The following is a 19545-nucleotide window of genomic DNA, read 5'->3' on the forward strand; positions in this document are numbered from 1 at the left end:
TAGAATTTGTTAGAAAAAGCAATGTAGTCACACAATATTACATTTTCAAAACACAGAAAGAAATATAGCTTTAAAAACTTGTTTTAGTGAAATTAGCGGTTTTTCGTGTCAGCAATAAAATTTACTTAACCGGAGAATGAGTTTCAAGGTTAAATTTTTTTTCAAAATAATATTGACAGTACTTGATGAAACACATGATTATTATTGTTTTTAGTAAAGTTTAGATTCTTAAAAATATTTGTGCAAAAGTTACTCAAGAGCAGAGAAACGAGATGAAACACTATTTTCGCTTTTTACTGATCGGTGTACCGAAAGACTTGGTCTGAATCTCCTGATGGTATTGACAAGTTTTGCTGGATATAAAAAATTCAAATAAGGTAGGTTCAATAAATTTTGTCGGTCATTTGACACATTTTCATCAAATTAATTAATTATTGAATTCATAGTTGTTAACTAAATTATCGTACTATAGCTAAATAAATAAATACTATCACTAAGAAAAATAAACAATGAAATTAAAAGAATAGTGAAAATATTATTATTTTTCGTTCTTGGTCCAAAAAAAAAAATTAAAAATAAATCAAACAACAGTTTCTAATAAAGTTTTTTTTAAAGATTCACAGTGTGTCCATAATTGGCCGAAAGGTCATTTTTTAAATATTAATTACAAAATTCATTTTTGAAAAATTGACTCACAGCTACAATGTAACCGAAAACAATCTTCAGCTCAGCCGGATTGGAACTCGGGTCCTTCGAGTTAGTACCCATGCGCTTTACCCCGTGGCTACCACGCTCCTTATTATTATAATTATTACAAATAATTATTTAGTAACTATTAGGTTCCTTGTCCACGTTTTTCAAAACTCAGTTGTGAAGTAGATTTTGATCTGATTCCTAAAAGAATAAAATATGTTTTTTCATTCGTAATAATTTGACTTTCGATAATTTCGAACTTTTGCTTTTATTTATTTTTTTTTTTTATGAAAACATTTAGGGTAAGAATTTTCAAAAAAATTAAATCTATTAGGGAAAAGGATCTTCTTCCTCAGTACAGTGTATCTGGTAAATCTATATCTAGAATTACCTGGTTCAAATTCACTATATGCAAATATGTTTAACCTTTCTTTATTATTTCTGGTTACCTGAGTCTAGGTTTTACTTCATAATATTTTTTTTTTATTTTAAAATAATAGTACAATTTTAAGATGAATTTTTTTTTAAACAATTAATTTCACGTTTCCTCAAAGCGGGTAAGTTTTAGGAATCTACTTTTTAAAAATAAAAATCATGTATCTAAGAATTTTTTTTGTAATTATTGAAGATTGTATAAAAGTACCATGCAAATAAACAATGGCTTGACTATTCTAAAAACAAACAAGGTCTTAATTTAAACGTTTTAAAACCAAATACAGATTGATAAACATAAGTATAGGCACTGTGACGGCTAATGTTAAAAAAACCTTATGAAGGTCGTCTAACTTTCATTTTAAACGTTATAATAAGCCTGGATTAATAATAAACAGTTGTAATAATAATTTATAACAGTAACTGCTGTTTACAAACAAATCCCCATGACTCAATTTAGCGATACAATTTCATCTATATTCTGCTATTACATGAGATACAGTTTAATAAAGAAAATCATAAAATATTACTTACGCTCCCATAAATTTATAATATAAGGAAAATACCTCTATAAATTTCCGGAGAATCGTCCATTGCCGCCTCATTCAAATCCCACCATACTCTCAGAAGCCTCATTTTTATTATTGACTGGATGATAAAAATACTATGATACGGATCCGAGGAAGTAACATCTGGGTTTTTTTTCTTAAATTTGTTACCACATGATTGTAGCGTAGTAGTATCAGTAAATAATAGAACCACAAGATTTTTTTGTTTTGTAGACAATATTTTTTGAAAAACTCTTCGATATATTCTATAGGAGTTCTTTTTTTATAAGTATGAAAATGTATTTTACATAGATTTGAAGTTTTTTCTGAAAGAAAATGTATTTTCGATTCAAGATTCACCCTATTTAAAAAAAATCATATAACCTCAATAGAATAGTGGTGATTAAGATCTAATTAGGTAGCTATTGGAAGAATAAACTAACAGACAAGTCTACAGAGCCCTTATTGGCTTTCTACCAAAAATTTTCAAATGTGTACTATCAATCCCATGCCAGAGCATACAGGTAGGCTGATTTACACACGACTTAAAATCTAAAATTAGAAAATTACGTATGTTCATAGTAAATCAGTGGAATTAGTAGAAATTTCTAATATCATTGTCCTATCATTCAACCAATCATAGATAGAACCAATATCCCGCTAAATGACTTGGATAATTTCGAACGTTGTAACTATCAATATTATAACAAAATAAATAAATGCTTATTATCTCAGATAGGAGAATAAAGCGCATAACCCAAATAATGGAAATTTTATTTTAAACGTTTTTCGATAATGATTATTTTATTGAAATACATTCATATGTTAAAGAATATTAGGTTTAGCTGTTTTACATTGGTTAAACCACAGCAGGGCAAAAATTAGTTATTAATAAAACAATAACTGTCATGGGCATAATGTTTATTTATTAATGATCAAAGAATAACTAAAAAATAGATTCGTGGCAATTTAGTCATAGTTCCATTTATAATTAATTTTTCCCTGGTCAAGGTTAAACTTTCCATTTTTCGGAAATTGCGGACTTTCTCAGGTACAGAATTCTAATCAGGCTCTAGATCTAATACATTAGATAAAGGAGTACATTTGAGAAACCTAACCTACACTGCAAAGTTTTGAAACTTGAGTACAAAATATTATTAAAAATATGTAATAAACTTAAGTAATATTAATATTGATTGGAGAAGTTTGTCGGGGGTGCGGTCAGCGAAGAACAACATAAATAAACAAAACCATATTTATTTATTTTATGCCGACGTTTCGACCTGAGTTTCAGGTCTTCATCAGGGGTTATGGCATAGAAGGTAGGCCTGCAACTCGTCCTGAAACGTTGGCATAATATAAATAAATATAGTTTTGTTTATTTATGTTGTTCTTTGCTGACCGCACCTCCCAACAAACTTCTCCAATCATTAATCTACGGTCAACTAACTACACTTCATAATATTATTATTAATTTTATTTTCATCGTAATATTCATACAAACATATTTCAATAAAAGGGTACAGGCAACAATTAGGTACAGGATGTGGACAAATACTGATATAGAGAAATAACCGGAGCCTGTAGTAAAAAAGTTAGGTAATATTATAATTTATTTTATTAATTAATTAATTATTTATACTTTAAATTATTTTTTCATTATTCATTTTAAAATGGGAATTAAACATAATAAAAAGGGAAAATAGAGACAGGCTAGAATCGGACAAAAATCGAGAAGATACAATCTCTCCCGATTATTAATATATGTTTACTAATTCATTATCTTTTGTAAACATTTTGTATTCTCGTTTGGAAAAAAGTTAATATTCGTAATTTCTAAATCAAGAACCCTAGATATGTACTTTTATAGCAACATAAAAATACAAATATTTTGTTCAAAATTTTCCCCCAATCTGGTTTTAGATTTGTTAGAATATCACGAAAAAAAGCGAAAACGAACAGAGTCTACCAATCCCCTCAAAACTTAGAGTCGTAAGTAAAATTTTATTGATTTAAAAAATTGTAATAATTTAATAAGTTATTTAAAAATAAAACTAAAATAATAAAACCTCGTAGGTTTTATCTACACCGGAAAAAAATATATATTGGATAAAATTAAGCATATTGAACCCCCAGGAGAAAAAGCCTGAAACAACCTGAAAATTATGATAATTTAATGTCATAATAAAATAACGTAACTGCCATAAAACAACAGAAGGTCAGTGATATGAAGTTGCATTTAAACTGCGTTGGTGAGCCCAGAACACAAGTTTGTCCTTCAACATGGGTGTTGATGTGGGTGTAGGGATATCCTTCCTTGTGAACAAACACTAGGGAAAAATCTCTTCGAAACTAAGCAGTCAATATTTAATTATTTAAGTACGTATTTAAATTAATAGACATATTAACGTTTTTATGATTAAGTGTTATTAGTCTCTACATTTTTTTTTCACAGCTAGAAAAACTAATTTAGTTTAAAAGATTTCAAAGTGTAGCTTTTGACACTAAATAATAATGCTAAATAAATTACATATATCTATACATTCATAATTATTTTGTTGAAGAAGCTTTAATAAAGAAAATCATTAATAGGTTTTCAAACTTACCAACATTTTTATTAAAATATTTTTCGGACTGTTTTATTACTTTCGAAACTAAAACGTTAATTTTTTGGGAATAATTGTGATGTTATCAATAGTTTAAGAACTGTATATAGGCTTTTAGTGAAGAATATTGATAGTATCTCGGGTGTTATCGAACTATGGCCAACGCGATATAATATAAGTGTGCTTTAGTTCAAGAGGCTTAGGTCGCCGTCACTTTAAGGTTAAGCGAGAGAAGCGGTCAGTTCAGAGTATACAAAAGAAAAAAAACTCATATAAGGTAAAAATTTAAATAAAATACAAAACTTAATATATATTACTATATGATGAAGTTATTTGCTAGGCCATTTTAAATTCGTCAGCGAAATACATAACTTAGTACAGCTTCCTCACTATTTTATTCGAGCCGTTGTTGAAATATACCAGTATCCGAAAAGGAGTTTTTCTCATTTTTTTCATCGGAAGACTTCTGAAAACTTTAATATTTGTATATTTGTTTATAACAGTGATTTTTTTTTTTCACCATTTCCTGTTTAGTATACTGTTTTCATAGTAAGAAGATGGTCCGGGTGTCCGTTGCTTTCAAAGTACGCTTTCATTCTTCATAAAAGCACCAGGAATCAGCCCTAATGAAACCAGAAAAGTGGGGCGAAACGTAGCTTGCTCTGAAATAGTTTTCTTAATACTTTGTACCTTTCTAGCCACCATCCAGTCTATCATCCTGCAATGTATTACATACGGTCAACTATTAATCTTCCTATACTATTTTCATTTTTAAATCTTTGTTATTTCAACGTTTTGGAATTGTGCCCCATCCTATGGCATTGTTCAATTATATGCATTTTATATCTCTTAAATTTATGATTCATGTTAACTATATTTATGATAAACAACTTTTTATGATTGTCTTTTTCAAAAGAAATAATAATTAGTGAGAATATTAGCTGTTAAATTAAAAAAAGTAAATGAGAAATCACAAATTAATAGCATGGTTTTTAAATGATATTGTGAAAATTATATTTTTTTTAATTTTGGAAAAAGTTTTACTAACGAATTAGACTTTACCGAAGGCTTTCAAGACTGAAAATCGAAAAAAAAATTATAATAGCTAACACATACATTTTACAATTGTTGAAATTTCAGGTCCCTACAACTTTTTGTTTATATCAGAGGTTACGGCGCCCTTAATACATCAGATGCTTTTCTAAATTTTTGACTTTCTTGAAAAATTCGAAAACGTCCCTTTATAAAAGCGATAACCCATTTAACAGAGAAAAATTAAAAATAGATGCTAACTATTTTCGTACTATTTAGTGACTATAGCATGGGTGGCGAAGCCGTGCTTACGCACTAGCCCTTCCATAAAGATGCGGATTGGAAAGAAAACAATGAAAGACTCGAAAGTTGCAAAATTGGAAATGTCGATGGTTTATATCGTAATTCCAAATTGAGGTTGGTGTATACCTGGGATGTTATAGCAAAGTTTGCGCTTAAATTAAGTTACAGAAAGTGCTACTTAATGTCATTATGCACTTTTCTATTTTTGAAAACAGTTGAAACCATTTTGATCTTTCATTTTTCTAAGTAATGAACAAATATATAGCCCAATGCGTTAGTTATTTATCACAACAAATTGAAGGTGACCGTCATGAATAGATCGAGCCGGCCTTCAAGATATAAAAAATATTTACCGCTGTAAGATCTTGACGAAGTGCTGGATCAGCTGTTCCTTGGAACACTTCGGGGTAAGTAGACTGTGGAGGACGTCAGCTTGGCGGCTTTAAAACCCTTTTCCCCTTTCTCCTAAATGCTCTCTAATTACAGCTTTGCAAATCATTGCTCATTAACCTGCTTTTAGGAAAAGATTTACTGCCTTTGGTTTTAATTTACAACTTAACTCCATAACGGTATATGGACCGTTTAAGGGCCGAGCGTTCCAATAAGGACATATTGCATACTTTTTATAACTTGAACTCACAATGTTCATAACATTTTACAATCTGATGCTTCTTCTTGCTATTAATTAGATCAATGAAGGGGCATTGAGCGAGATTTGCTCATGAGTTTCTCCGTTTCTAATATTCTTTAATTATCCATCTATAGTTATCCACACTTCATTAATTTACGGAACAGCACTTAGTATGATAAAAATTCTTTTTAACCTGATTAGTTTCTCATGCAATTGGCAGGTGATAGAATTTTTATCAAATTTTATTATAATTATTGATAATAAAAAATATTCCTAAGCTAATATTTATTAATTTTAAAGAGCTTCTGTAAAGGTTGTTAAAATATTAAAATGGTTTAAATTTAATAATTTGTAGATGGGCTAGATAATGAACGTATAGATTGAAACGTCGTCCTAAATGCATCAATAAAAGGGTAAGAAGTACCTATTAAGGTTTCATTATTCTGAAATTATATGACATAATAGTAGTATTGAACGTTTTGTTTAATTTGTTCAGGTTGGTAAAGTCATTTGCACTTCCTTCAAGGAAGACGAAGTGGCCTGCTGTTGAATTTTTATATTCAATTAAATTACAATTATTAATAATGAGGTGTAGATAGTTGACCGTAGATTAATGATTGGAGAAGTTTGTCGGGGGGTGCGGTCAGCAAAGAACAACATAAATAAACAAAACCATATTTATTTATTTCTGTTTTGTGATTGACTGGGAAAGCTTCTAATTGTATAAAAATGCTTTCGGATATTAATCGTTTGTCGTGGTTAGGGACAGAAGATTCAAGTTATCAAGTTATCATTTATAAATTTTTTATCATTTATGATTTAATTCAATATTTTGTATAATTCTAAATTTGTTTGTATACTATTCCTTTTCAATTGTATGTTTCTCTAAATGTTGTTGTTATCTCTTTTGTTTTATAGCTCTGATGAAGACCTGAAACTCAGGTCGAAACGTCGCCATAAAATAAATAAATATGGTTTTGTTTATTTATGATGTTCTTTGCTGACCGCACACCCCGACAAACTTCTCCAATTATTACAATTATTAATGTTCCTATTAAATTACAGCTAATTAAATTTTATTTAATGGTAATTTTATTTCCATTACTATTATTGAAAAGGAACTGAAGAGGGTACTGTAGGGATGACTGACTATTGTAGTCGTTAAATGACATAACATGAGACGGACAGCGAAGAGAAAAAGTTCGAACTTTAAATGGCAAACATACGAAAAATATGTAATGATGGGGACATAAAAGTCTCATTCTTGTGAACATTTAACAAAGCAAAAAAATCCAGATCTCTTTAAATTTTAGGTGATGTATATACATCATCTAAAATATGGCAACATACATTATAATCAAAACCGACAATCCTCATGATATAAGGGATATTTACCATTTTTACTAGAGTATTTCTCAATATTTCTGAAGCATGTTGTAGATGAGCTTATTCAGTAATTACGTTTGTGTCAGTGATTAAAGTCTATGGAATATTACACAATTTTCTTTAAAAATATACAATAAAAAAGATAAATTTAATTCTTTGTTTTCTCGATCTAGGTCCTTCCAACATGTAAGAGAGCTGACATTGCGAGGAGGTGACTTTGCTCATGACCGTTTTAATTTTTGGTGACTGGGGATAATGAGGTAAAAGAAGAAACATTATGGGGTGGTTTTTATACTACTATCCCTCCCTCCCTGGGAAATTTCATCAACAAACATCCGAAATTTATTCTTGAGCTGTTAAAATGGCCAGTCGCCACGTTTGACAAATACAAACTTAGTCCATCTGGAATTAGAAGGATTTAACAAACAAAAATTTTACTACTTTTAGAAATTAAAATGTTGGCGCACCTACTTATATTGCAAGTTAATAGTTTTTAAAATTAATAGATTACTTTCTAGGACAGTGTAATTATCACGTGTCATAATCACATTTCTCCATAATCAAATTAAACGCCGTTAATCTTTTCATATCTGGTTCATTTACCCTAACCAAGGTATGTTTAATCAAACTAGATTATGATATTTACTTCAAGGATTGAAAGATAATGGTTTGAATAAGACAGATTATTAAGAAACAATCAGAACAAAATAATAATTTATGGTATCTCGGATGACGGTGAAATGCAAATTTTTCGGGATTACACTAAAATATAATCATAAACCAAGGATCAAATGAATTCCTTTGAAGAACTTTCCAATTTTAAAACACATAGAACAATATAATTTATATTACACTACATTATTGGGATGAACATGTATTACTTTTCACTTTTGCTAAACTATAACAAAACAAATCTGATGTGCTGTGGATAAATGAATCTCAAGCTCATTTTACGTAGAGAGGATAATATGAAACATTTATGAATCGCAATAAGATAAGTGTTAATTGTGCTTTCAATACACTATACGCGTTAAATTTATGATAATTATGTTAATACAACAATATTTATATAATAATATATTATTTAATTATATTTATTAAAACGTAATGTAATATAAATCGTATAGTAAATTAAGTAGTGGATGACAAAAAAAATGTATTTAATGGTAAGGGGAGATTTCTATTCATAGCCTAGAATATCTCAAATAGTAGTCAATAATTAACAGTTAAATGTTTCGCCAGTTCAGAGATCATTAGAACGGAAGAATATGAGATGACCATAAACTCAAAGTGAAGAACACAAAAGAAACAGCATATCTCGCATCATACAAAATAGTTAACATAAATATTGTTACTAAAGTATATGGTGAAGAGAAACGTAAACAGCTTAGTTATTGACTTAAGTCTTTGAAAGATTGATAGTTTGCCAATATCCGTATTTCGAAACACCACGATGGAGCTGAAAATTACGTTTCCAAAAATTAAAATTATACAACTTTAAATAAACTATAAAAAAATCTTGTATTATTAAAAAAAAAACACAAAGTCGTATCAAATCATCACTACCAAGTCATCTCGTTTCTGCAATTTTGGGAAATAAATGACTCAATAGAAGCACATACCTACTAATTCAATACTTGAAAAATACATTGTGTTATAGTATACACCTTTTTTTTTTCTTTTTTTTTTAGTTGGATTGGGTGGTTTGAAAATTAACATGGAAGGATTGCTGTCTGGTTTTTGCCATATCGGCAACATATTAGACATTGAGGTCCTGATGGATGACTTGTTTGGGACAAAGTAAGGAATATTAAGGATTTTACAAAGGATTTTGATTTACTAATTATTGGAGAAGTTTGTCGGGGAGTGCGGTCAGGAAAGAACAACATAAATAAACAAAACCATATTTATTTATTTTATGCCGACGTTTCGACCTGAATTTCAGGTCTTCATCAGGGGTTATGGCGTAGAAGGTAGGCCTGTAACTGAATGATGTGTAGATAGTTGACCGTAGATTAATGATTGGAGAAGTTTGTCGGGGGATGCGGTCATTTTGATTTACTGTATGGTTTGGATTCGATGGTTTAGTGGAGCCCCAAAGCTCAACTCCGTTTGTCCAGATAGGCCCTATAATATTCATGTAGATCAGTCTTTTGTAATGGATTGGAAGGTTAGACCGTTTGTCTAGTAAATGTTGTAATAGTCGGAATCGACGAGCAGTTTCCTGTCTTTTCAGTCTTGTATGAGGATTCGTTTGTCCAGATGTAGTCCTAAGTAACGGATCTGTTCAACAGGAATAAGTGGGGTATTATTAAAGGATACTGTGGAGCAAGAGTTCACGAGTTTATCACGAAGGGTAAATGTGATTTGGTAGGATTTATTGGAACTTATTTTAATCCTCCAGTTTTGGCACCATTCTTCAAAGGATTCAATTTAAAAAAAATAAATAAAATACAAATTTTGAAATAAACTATATTTAAAAATAGAGTTGGAATTGTTACATAAACCTTTATGTTATAAAGCTAAGTTAATTTATCAATATCACTTTGATAAAATAACTTTTGATAATATTCTCCCAAATTTATAACTTATTATTTTCCAGATATTGTCATCGATGGAGGGATTGAAAAGAAAGATAATAGAAGAAACTTCGTTTCCCAGAAAGAAAATTCGAATCATTCTTCATCGGAGGACGACGCTTCCAAAAGTAGAGAAACCTCCGGAGTGCTCTACTTGTGCGAGCATTGCAAGTGTTGAGGATGAACACGCAGACCTCACGTTCTACGGAACATTGGATGCGAGATCTTCACATTCTTTTGTAACGACGCTCCAGAACAATAAGCGGTTGTCAATTTACGAGCCTGACTAGTTCACTACAACCGAAAGTTTTAATATATTAATTAAAAATTATATAGTTTTAAATTTAAAAATTTTACGAGGCAAAATGTTGATGAAAATTCAGAAAATGTTTATTATTGTAAGCAGAAACATTTGTGTATAAGATGTATAAAGGAATATCATAAATATATTTGTTTAACATAATAGATAATTAAGAATGAGATTTGGACAATATCTGTGATAATAAAAGATTTTAATGAAGTATTTAAACCCGAATTTTGTTCCTAAAATCAAAAGGGGTATTCTAGAAGTAACAAACAATTAACGACAGAGATTGACAAATTCGTTGCAGAATCACAAAATAAATCCAGACATTTAGTGTTATTATGGTAATAAGCGATAATAATGATTTTAGGTGTATGCTGTAACATAATTAGCATATGTAACTAAGGTTTCTGAATTCTTTCTTTATTTCTATCCTCAATGTAAGCTATTAATAGTGGTGGTACGTTCAGTTGGCTCCTATCTGAATAAAAGTTGGGCAAAAGTTATTTTTTAATCATCAATATACAATTATTATATAATATTAAATAAATACTATTCATATTTCTCTATTAGAAGTATAACAGGGAAGTCTTGCAGCTGCAACTCCTCCACAACGTACGGCTTCCTCCAATCATAGACGACAATTTCTGATCCAATCAACTCGGTTATTCAAGGTTTATGGTAAATGAACGGCGGTAGTAATTATAATGCGCGACGGTAATCGTATTGGCTAGCCGTGGATTGTAAATTAAGCATGGTAATAGACTTGGAATAATGCTCCCCTATCTCCTTTGTCTCGACCCCCCAGACCTTTCGTGGGTGGCCAGTTCTCAGAAGTACGTGGGACGAAAGGCACCTTATGGCACTGCCAGCAGCTGTCGGGCAATGCAATTATTCACAAATTTAACTGAACTAGTCGATTTCGACACCAGACATAATTGGAACTGATAAACATCCACTTTGAAACGAATAATAAAAAAATATCAATATTGAAAGAAGATAGTTGGACCGTATGAAGTAGATTATAGGAGGATAGTTCGGGTGGCGGTCAAAGGTATCAAAATGGTAAAAAAATACTATTTATTGATTAAACTGACGTTTCGCCCCATTTTGCAGGGTTTCGTGGGGGCTAAATGAGAAAACAAGATACAAATATTTTATAATTAACACAACATTAAAAATAAAAAACATTTCAAAACAATATTTAAGTTTATAAAGTATACAGAAAAAAAAATTAATAATAATATTATGAGAAATATACATGTAATGTAGACTGGAAACAAGTAGCTAATAAATATAACCAGGTGTGATATAAGTTCTCAGATCTAGACATAATTTGTAGGAGACTACTGATTAAAACTAGTTTTAAATATGGTAAAGAGGTACAACTTATAGGTGAAGTATAAATGGTATAGATGAGTTATATTAATTCTATATACTTTATAAACTTATAATTTTTTAAATATTTTTAATGTTGTATTAATTCTAAAATGTTTGTATCTTATTTTCTCATTTAGCCTCGACGAAGCCCTGCAAAGTGGGGTGAAACGTTGTTTTTTTTAAACTAAATATTTTTATTTTGACATTTTATTGGTTAATGACATTTATTGAGATACCGATTATGACAAACTACTTGGTCGAATTATTATTATTAATTGAATGGTAGTAATTATTATTATTATTATAAATTATTATAGTTGTAATTTATTATATTTCTAATTATTATTATTATTGGTAGTAATTATTATTACTTTTATTAGTAATTATTATTAGTAGTAATGAGATTGGCAGAAAATACATGAAGACCTAAATTTTTACTACATTGAATTAATCAGGTTAAGTTTCAAGAACACCCAGAAGTACGATTCCGTGTTAAGAGTGTACTCATATTCAGTACTATATCTCAGTTTTTTGTTTATAACTTTTTATGCCCTACTACTTGGCCGAATTATTAAGTAATCCTTTCGTGTACTCAACTGTAACAAAACTAATGTTCGATAAATTTACGATACCTCACAATTTCGCTATGAAGCGAACACAACTTACCTATAGGTTATATTGGATGGAAAAAAAAGTTAAATCGTTAAATTGATTTCCTAATAAGTAAGAGTTTCAGGATTTTTAGAAATGCACTTTTGTGTATGTGTTATACAAACTAATTTTTAAAATTGTATTCTTAAACATGTTTTATGGTTTCAGTTATATGCAGTATCAGAATTAATCTTTGAACACTTTTTTTTTTTTTATGCAATGTAGTATTAGGATGCACATAATCTTATTTGAAGATTTACAATACTGGGAGCAAATATTTTTGGACACGTTTCTTGCATAAATAATAGTGGAGATTATGTGGTTAAATACCTTTAAATAAGATAAGAGAAAAAAAAAACAAAAGCGATTACATTTGATTTATAAGACTATCACTGAAAATACCTTTGATTGTTATACAAATGACGTATATCTCATTGTACAACAGTTTTTATGACCTTACCTTTAAAGTTAATCATACTAAACTGACCTTATTTTTAAAACAACTATTGATACCGAAATATAAAATGAAAAAAAATTATAGAGGACATCTAATACCAAATTTGTTTCAAGTATTTAATGGATGATTGTTCGTGTTTAGTTCAAAATAAAATTGTTAACTTATCAGACAGCTGACAGTTTGGACAGCATTGATATGAAAGGACAAATCGACCTGATAATGCCAATTTGAATTAGTTTCTCAACAGCGCACAAAAACATCGTCCATCAAAATTGTAATGGATTACTTGAATTATAAAAGACAGGAGAGGTACTTATTGTCAAGCGATATGTAGAAAGAACAAATATTGGAATATTTTTTGAAAACAATGTCACACTAATAATCGATATCGTTTAATGACCTTTTTTCATTCATCATTGAAGTTAAGAAATACAGATACATATAAATATAAAAATAAGATAAATGTAGGGATAAAACTAACTTATGAAATACAGATACATATAAATATAAAAATAAGATAAATATACAGATGAAACTAACTTATGAAATACAGATAAAAATAAATATAAAAATAAGATAAATATACGGATGAAACTAACTTATGAAATACAGATAAAATTAAAATGTAAAATTTTATATTGAGCGATTAAAAAATAAACTTAAAAAAATATATAATATTTAAATTAACACAATATTCTCTTAATCGTTCCAATCGGTATCAATGATTTTAATTTAAGTTGTTTTAAAATGTATAAACCGTGGTTTATAATAATTTCATAATTTATTATAATCTTATCGAGGAAAAAAATGACAAATATGGCAAAACATAGTATATACAAGAAGTAGAAAATAAATTTTATTAAATCTAGTCAAATTTTAATGAAAATAAAGTTTACAAACAAATATTATATATATATTATATAGGCATAGATTTTTTATTTAATAAAATTTCAACTATTTCTTCCACAGAAACAAGATGTCCTGATGTACAAATAACAACTAGAAGTCATATATTGTGTACAGCTTTTCAACATCGCTTTAAAAATCGAATTAAGACTGTTTCATTAACTTATTTTTATATTAAATCAATTAAAACATACTTTTGTATGAAAATCACATAAAGAAAGTAGCCATCAATTTTAGCAGAAAACTACAAGTAACTCTTTGATTAATAAACAAATAATGAGAGGAAAAATGAGGGTCATTGTTTTTGTTTAGACTTGTTTCACTAAATCCTCATTGTAAACAGCCGAATCTAATCTCTCGGGTTCAATGCCACAAACCGGTACAGTTTTGATATAACCAATTTTCATTTCAATAATAAATATTCAAAATATGAATTTTCCTTAATTTTAAAATAAGGTTTAAAAGTTTAATTTGTTTTTTGTATTGCTGAGAATTAAAAAAAAAAAGCAATAAAAAAAACAAATCATTGGATTATGTAGGAATTTACGAAGATACAGTCTATCCAACTATTACCCATAATTTTTTTTTAATATTGTAGAATTTAGGCATGTTCTCTTTGAATTTTGTTTATTTTTTATTATAACATTGAGCCTGCACACAGCCGAACATACTAAATCATTATTTGAATGATGAATGTAGGATTACATGAATGTAGATCCTTATCGGACCAGTATTAATAATAAGAAATGAAACAGGTTCTGTTTTATGGAAACTGGTCATTAAAATATATAGAGACACTAGATATTTTATTTACCGATTTTTATTACATATTATCACATTATCTTGTTATATATTTTTATTTACCGCTATATCCTAAATACATATAATCAACATCTAATTCAATCATTACACCAATGTGTAAATAAAAATAATAATGTATGTTTAATTTTAATAAAATATATTAATTGATATCAAACCTTCAATCGTGTTCAATCAATCCGATCCATACACTCCCAAAATCTAGCAATTCGAAGCAGATAAATCTATTATTTATAGGATATAACTATTATAACCATTGTATTCAACTTTATTTATTTACGATTAAACAGTGAATTAAACCGTAAATATGTTATTTTGAAGGTATTTTAAATTTAAATAGGAAACTGAAAAATAAATTACTTGGTTTTATCATATGAATTACATAAACAATTTCCTGTAACTGCATTAATGGAACAACAAAATATAGTTTTGAAGTAATTGGATTTCTCTTTCTTCGAATCAAAGAAGATATTTATTTTATAATAGTTATAATGGGACATTTTGTTAAGTAAACAGTTGAAAACAAAATATTGGTCAGTTTAACTCCAAACTCGATTGCTACTTTAGAAACAATCACTAAAATTGATTCCACACATGAATATTTGTTAATTAACACACAAAAAATTGTTAAAATATATGTATAAAATAATCTTTTAATATATTTTTTTTTGTATTTTAAAGTTAACAAGAGAATTTGAAATACAAACAACCCTGAACAATGGAAATACACAAATTCCATTTCTACCTAAAATATTAACTAAATCAAACTTATGTTATTATATGATTTCTATGATGTATATGTATGAATTCATGTTGTAAGTATGCATAATTATGAATTCATAAAAATAAGTAGTAGTCTCTCTTAAAAAAAAAAAATAGTCTAATGTCACTAATCATGATTTTATATTAAATTATAATGTCATTTACAATAATCTCATTTTGAGGATGTACATACTTAAACATATACACCCAGATTTCCACCGATCCTCATAAAAAATAAAAATAAAAAATGCGTGTATATAAATATATATTATTACAACAACGAACGTAAATTCAGCATATATTGAAGGAAAATGTCCCAACATGAGCAAAATAGAAATGTATACCTAACAGTAAAAATACATTACACGCATTATGTCATAAACCACGACTTTATATTCAATATTAATTACTAATTAAGTGCAATTAATAATGATCACATCTGGGATATATGATTATTGTTACTGTCATGAACATAAATTGTATTTATACCGGAAAAACATATGAGTCAACGAAATTGACAGATTTAAAAAAAAAATAAGAGTTTACAATATTTGGAAAAATATTAATTTTCATAAAAAATGCTACATCTTTAAATGACTAATATGGAAATATGTCCTATAACAAGTATATTAGAATTTTGAATAATAAAAAAAACAACTCACCATTTTGAAGCGTGTATGTAGTTAGATACTCAAGGAAGCAGATGGTGTTGGTTTCATTCACTCCTGAAGCTCACCTATAACAGCAACGTGGTTTATTAATATCACTGGAGAGGACACAGGAGCTGACGTGGCTGCAGCATGCTCAGCACTCTGGGGTGTCTGAGGGATTGGGAATGGATTTTATAATATAAACCATAAATACTTTCCATAAAATTATATTTATTATATAATTATGATAAAACACACCTACGTTTCGGAGTTCTCTTCCGTCTTCGGGGCTCTCTTGTACAACAAAGTTGACTACATCACAGATACTAGTGCCACAAAGATAGTCGAGTTCGTTAAGTCTATTTTAAGAAATTGTTTATTATTTTAACTGACGAAATAAGATTGTATGCCCACAGGGAGCAACTAGCATCTGTAGTAGAGTAAAATAACTTTGTTCCAGATAACTCTTAAGACAGAGAAATAGTCTGAAACTTCGGTGCGTTATAGATGTATGTAAAAAAAAGAAAAATATTTGGAGTTTATATAATTAAAAATGGAAAGTAGGTATCACTTTTATATAATTTAACTTTTCCTGTATTGGAAATAATTTAAATAATAAGAGAGTTATTCGAATAATTTATTCTGATTCGTATACTGCTCCAAGATAATTTAGGTAGTAAAATATGAATTGACATAAAGATGAAATTCTTCAAATTTTCATAGAACGCCTGATGAAAATCTCAAAATTTTCACAAAACAATTGTAAAATTCTATATACAGCTAAGAGTTTTTGAGATATCAAATGCAAGTAAAGAACTAACTTATGCACCCTTCACGTACTTATACCTCACGAAAACATTTAATTATCACATAAATGTAAATTAGAGGCAGCCAGCATACTTTCAATTTGGTGAGACCTTTTTAGCTGTTGATGTGAGATGCGTTGAATCCTAAAATAGTTTTCTACCTCTCTCTTTTTAATATATATATTATTATATATATATATATATATATATATATTTTGTGAATGTCTTAATTATTTAATAGTTCTTATACCACATTTATGTCCTTATGTTCCAAAACAACAATCGAAATTTAGATCTCGTGAGAAAAGCGAGATTTGATCTTTAATCTCAGAAAAGAGACAAACGCCGCAAAATCATCACATAATTGTTTATTTTTTGAATAAATTATTTATTATAAGAGTATCATTATATGTAAGTAAGTTATTTTATTAAGTGCAAAATAATACAATATCTGGTGTATCCAAAGGACTTTTCTAATCAGTTGGGAAAATCCAATATTTTTATATTGAATTAGCCTAGTCGGTAAAATTCAATATAAAACTTATTTTCTGTATATTGAATCATATTGTTCCAGTTAAGATCTTTGTTGGCAATTTAATGATTCAGAAAAAAACAAATGAGCAACTAAAATGTTCTAGGAGATGAATAGTTTTTAAATTATTAAACGAACTGATAGAAAAGCAGAAAACTGTTCAAATACTTTGACAAATAGGGAATACTTTAAAAAGAAAATTTTTTTTGTAATGAATTTAATTATTTTTCAAATATCAGCTGCCGTTTATAGATTTTTGTTAGAGATGTGATATGTTGAGCAATCTGGTATTTAAGTTCTCTGAACCATGAAAGTATGATTACTGTAATGGAATAGCCAAATTCGATATATCTGAAATTATAAATATATTTAGATTAGAGGAAGATAGTCCAGGTGGCGGATAATAAATGTTTCAAAATAGTAACAAAAAACTATTTATTGTTAATCAACGTTTCGCCCAACTTCAGGGCTTCGTCAGAGCTGATAAGAACGATGTTCTGTACCAACTTGGTTGGTTGGTTAACTATCTTCCTCCAATCTACTTAATACGGTCAACTATCTTCTTCCAACATAAATATAATTAAATGTAAAAGCAAGATTAAACAATAAGTAAATAATTTCTAAACGAAGCCTTCTTGTAAATATCATTACTTAGCATAATATTGCTTTTGAATTTCAAAATTAGTTTCTGTAGTTCAGCTATTTTCAAGTCAGGCATATTAATTTTAAAACCATTAATGTCCTTGAATACAAAAGCGTTATTACTACGTGTAACCACTGATTTATAAGCTATTAAATAAACAAACAAGAGTAATTAGTTTTAACATGAAATTGATAATGATTGGCATATAATATTATAATTGTCAGTGTTTACATGAGAAGCATACGTCAGACCAATTAACGTATTAATCCACAGTAGAGATAAATAGAAAAGAAACAAATATAAATTTTGGATTTTCAAACAGCCATGTTGTATTAATAAAAAAAATGTGATTCAATATCAGAATCAGTAGCAAGGAAATCGGTTTTCTCTCAGGTATTTTTTATATTGTAAAATATTAATTTATAATTTCGTAAATTTTAATCTGTATATTGTATATATTTAATAGATAATTCCTCATTTATACCGTAAATATGCTATTCTTAGAGAAGTCAGTGTTAATAAATGAATTATATGAGATTTAGGAAAAAATAATTTCTGAATGTTTCTTCTTTTTTATTAAGGAGGTAGTTGTGAAGTGGTTCTGGAACTGATAATAACACAGGTGTACAACCAAAATTTTATTGATAATTTTGACTGACCCTTATGTTTTTTTTGTGTGCTGAAAACCGCAAATGAATGCTTTCTTCCATCAAGTACAAGTTTTTCAGAAATTTGTAAGAAATTACCGTTTTATAGCATAAACATTCATGATCTTCGTAAAAAATCTTCCATACCCCCTAGTGGACTAAATTTAAGATTCCATACTAAAAGTATAACAAAAATTAGCAAATGACATCAATCTGACCCAAGCAGGTAGCGTAAATTTGATTTTTAAGTATTCGTGATCGTTTAAATAAATTTTAAGAATTTTTATCGCCAATAAATTAGGCAAATATTTGCTTTATTGCTATCATCAGAAAGAGAGAAACCTTTTCCTTCCAACGATATTCTCATTAGTATCTAGTGGGTAGAGCTAGTTCGATAAGTTGACATAGTTATTCTTTTTTACCAACCCCTAGTGGCTACTAGGGTTCCTGCCACGTACTAACCAAGGTAGTAGTGTCAAGATTCATTTCTCAAGACCACCAAGAAATAAATATGAACTGCCTCAGGAGGGAATCGAATTTACAACGTTCCCAGCCGGGCGCTCTGGGACCTCGCCCCAATCCGCATGGCCGTAACGTCCCTCGTTACAAAGGTACAAAAAAAAATTAAATTTGTTTAAATTATATACGAGTAATAATGGTTTCGATATGATTCAGGGCAATGTGCTAACAGACTCCACTCCCTCCGGCTACTGAGAAAAATGTCAATTTTTTGATTGCACTGGAGTTTGATAAGTGTGGTTTGGTGCTGAATCCGAAT

At 28.8% G+C, this 19545-nt stretch overlaps 1 protein-coding gene and 1 long non-coding RNA gene across 9 annotated transcripts in view; one reads left to right on the forward strand and one right to left on the reverse strand.

The window, feature by feature from the left end:
• path (pathetic) overlaps positions 1 to 19545 on the reverse strand; it is a 196672-nt gene that overhangs the window by 25594 nt on the left and 151533 nt on the right. For 7 of the 8 annotated variants that reach the window (XM_067051323.1, XM_067051325.1, XM_067051324.1 and 4 more), the window contains one exon: positions 16152 to 16225. In XM_067051323.1, the coding sequence (XP_066907424.1) occupies positions 16152 to 16154 (3 nt within the window). In that variant the 5' untranslated portion in view covers positions 16155 to 16225. Of the gene's footprint in view, positions 1 to 1691; positions 1788 to 16151; positions 16226 to 19545 lie in introns of those variants that run through there. The other variant, XM_067051321.1, reaches the window with a different exon arrangement.
• On the forward strand, positions 196 to 10739 carry LOC106683143 (uncharacterized). Its single transcript, XR_001343517.3, has 6 exons — positions 196 to 377; positions 3597 to 3665; positions 3750 to 4052; positions 6601 to 6658; positions 7805 to 7891; positions 10234 to 10739. It is a non-coding gene; the product is annotated as an uncharacterized lncRNA (long non-coding RNA).

This window comes from Halyomorpha halys, unplaced genomic scaffold (genome assembly GCF_000696795.3).
Source record: "Halyomorpha halys isolate HHAL.00 unplaced genomic scaffold, Hhal_1.1 Scaffold469.1, whole genome shotgun sequence".
Taxonomy (NCBI): Eukaryota; Metazoa; Arthropoda; class Insecta; order Hemiptera; family Pentatomidae; genus Halyomorpha; species Halyomorpha halys.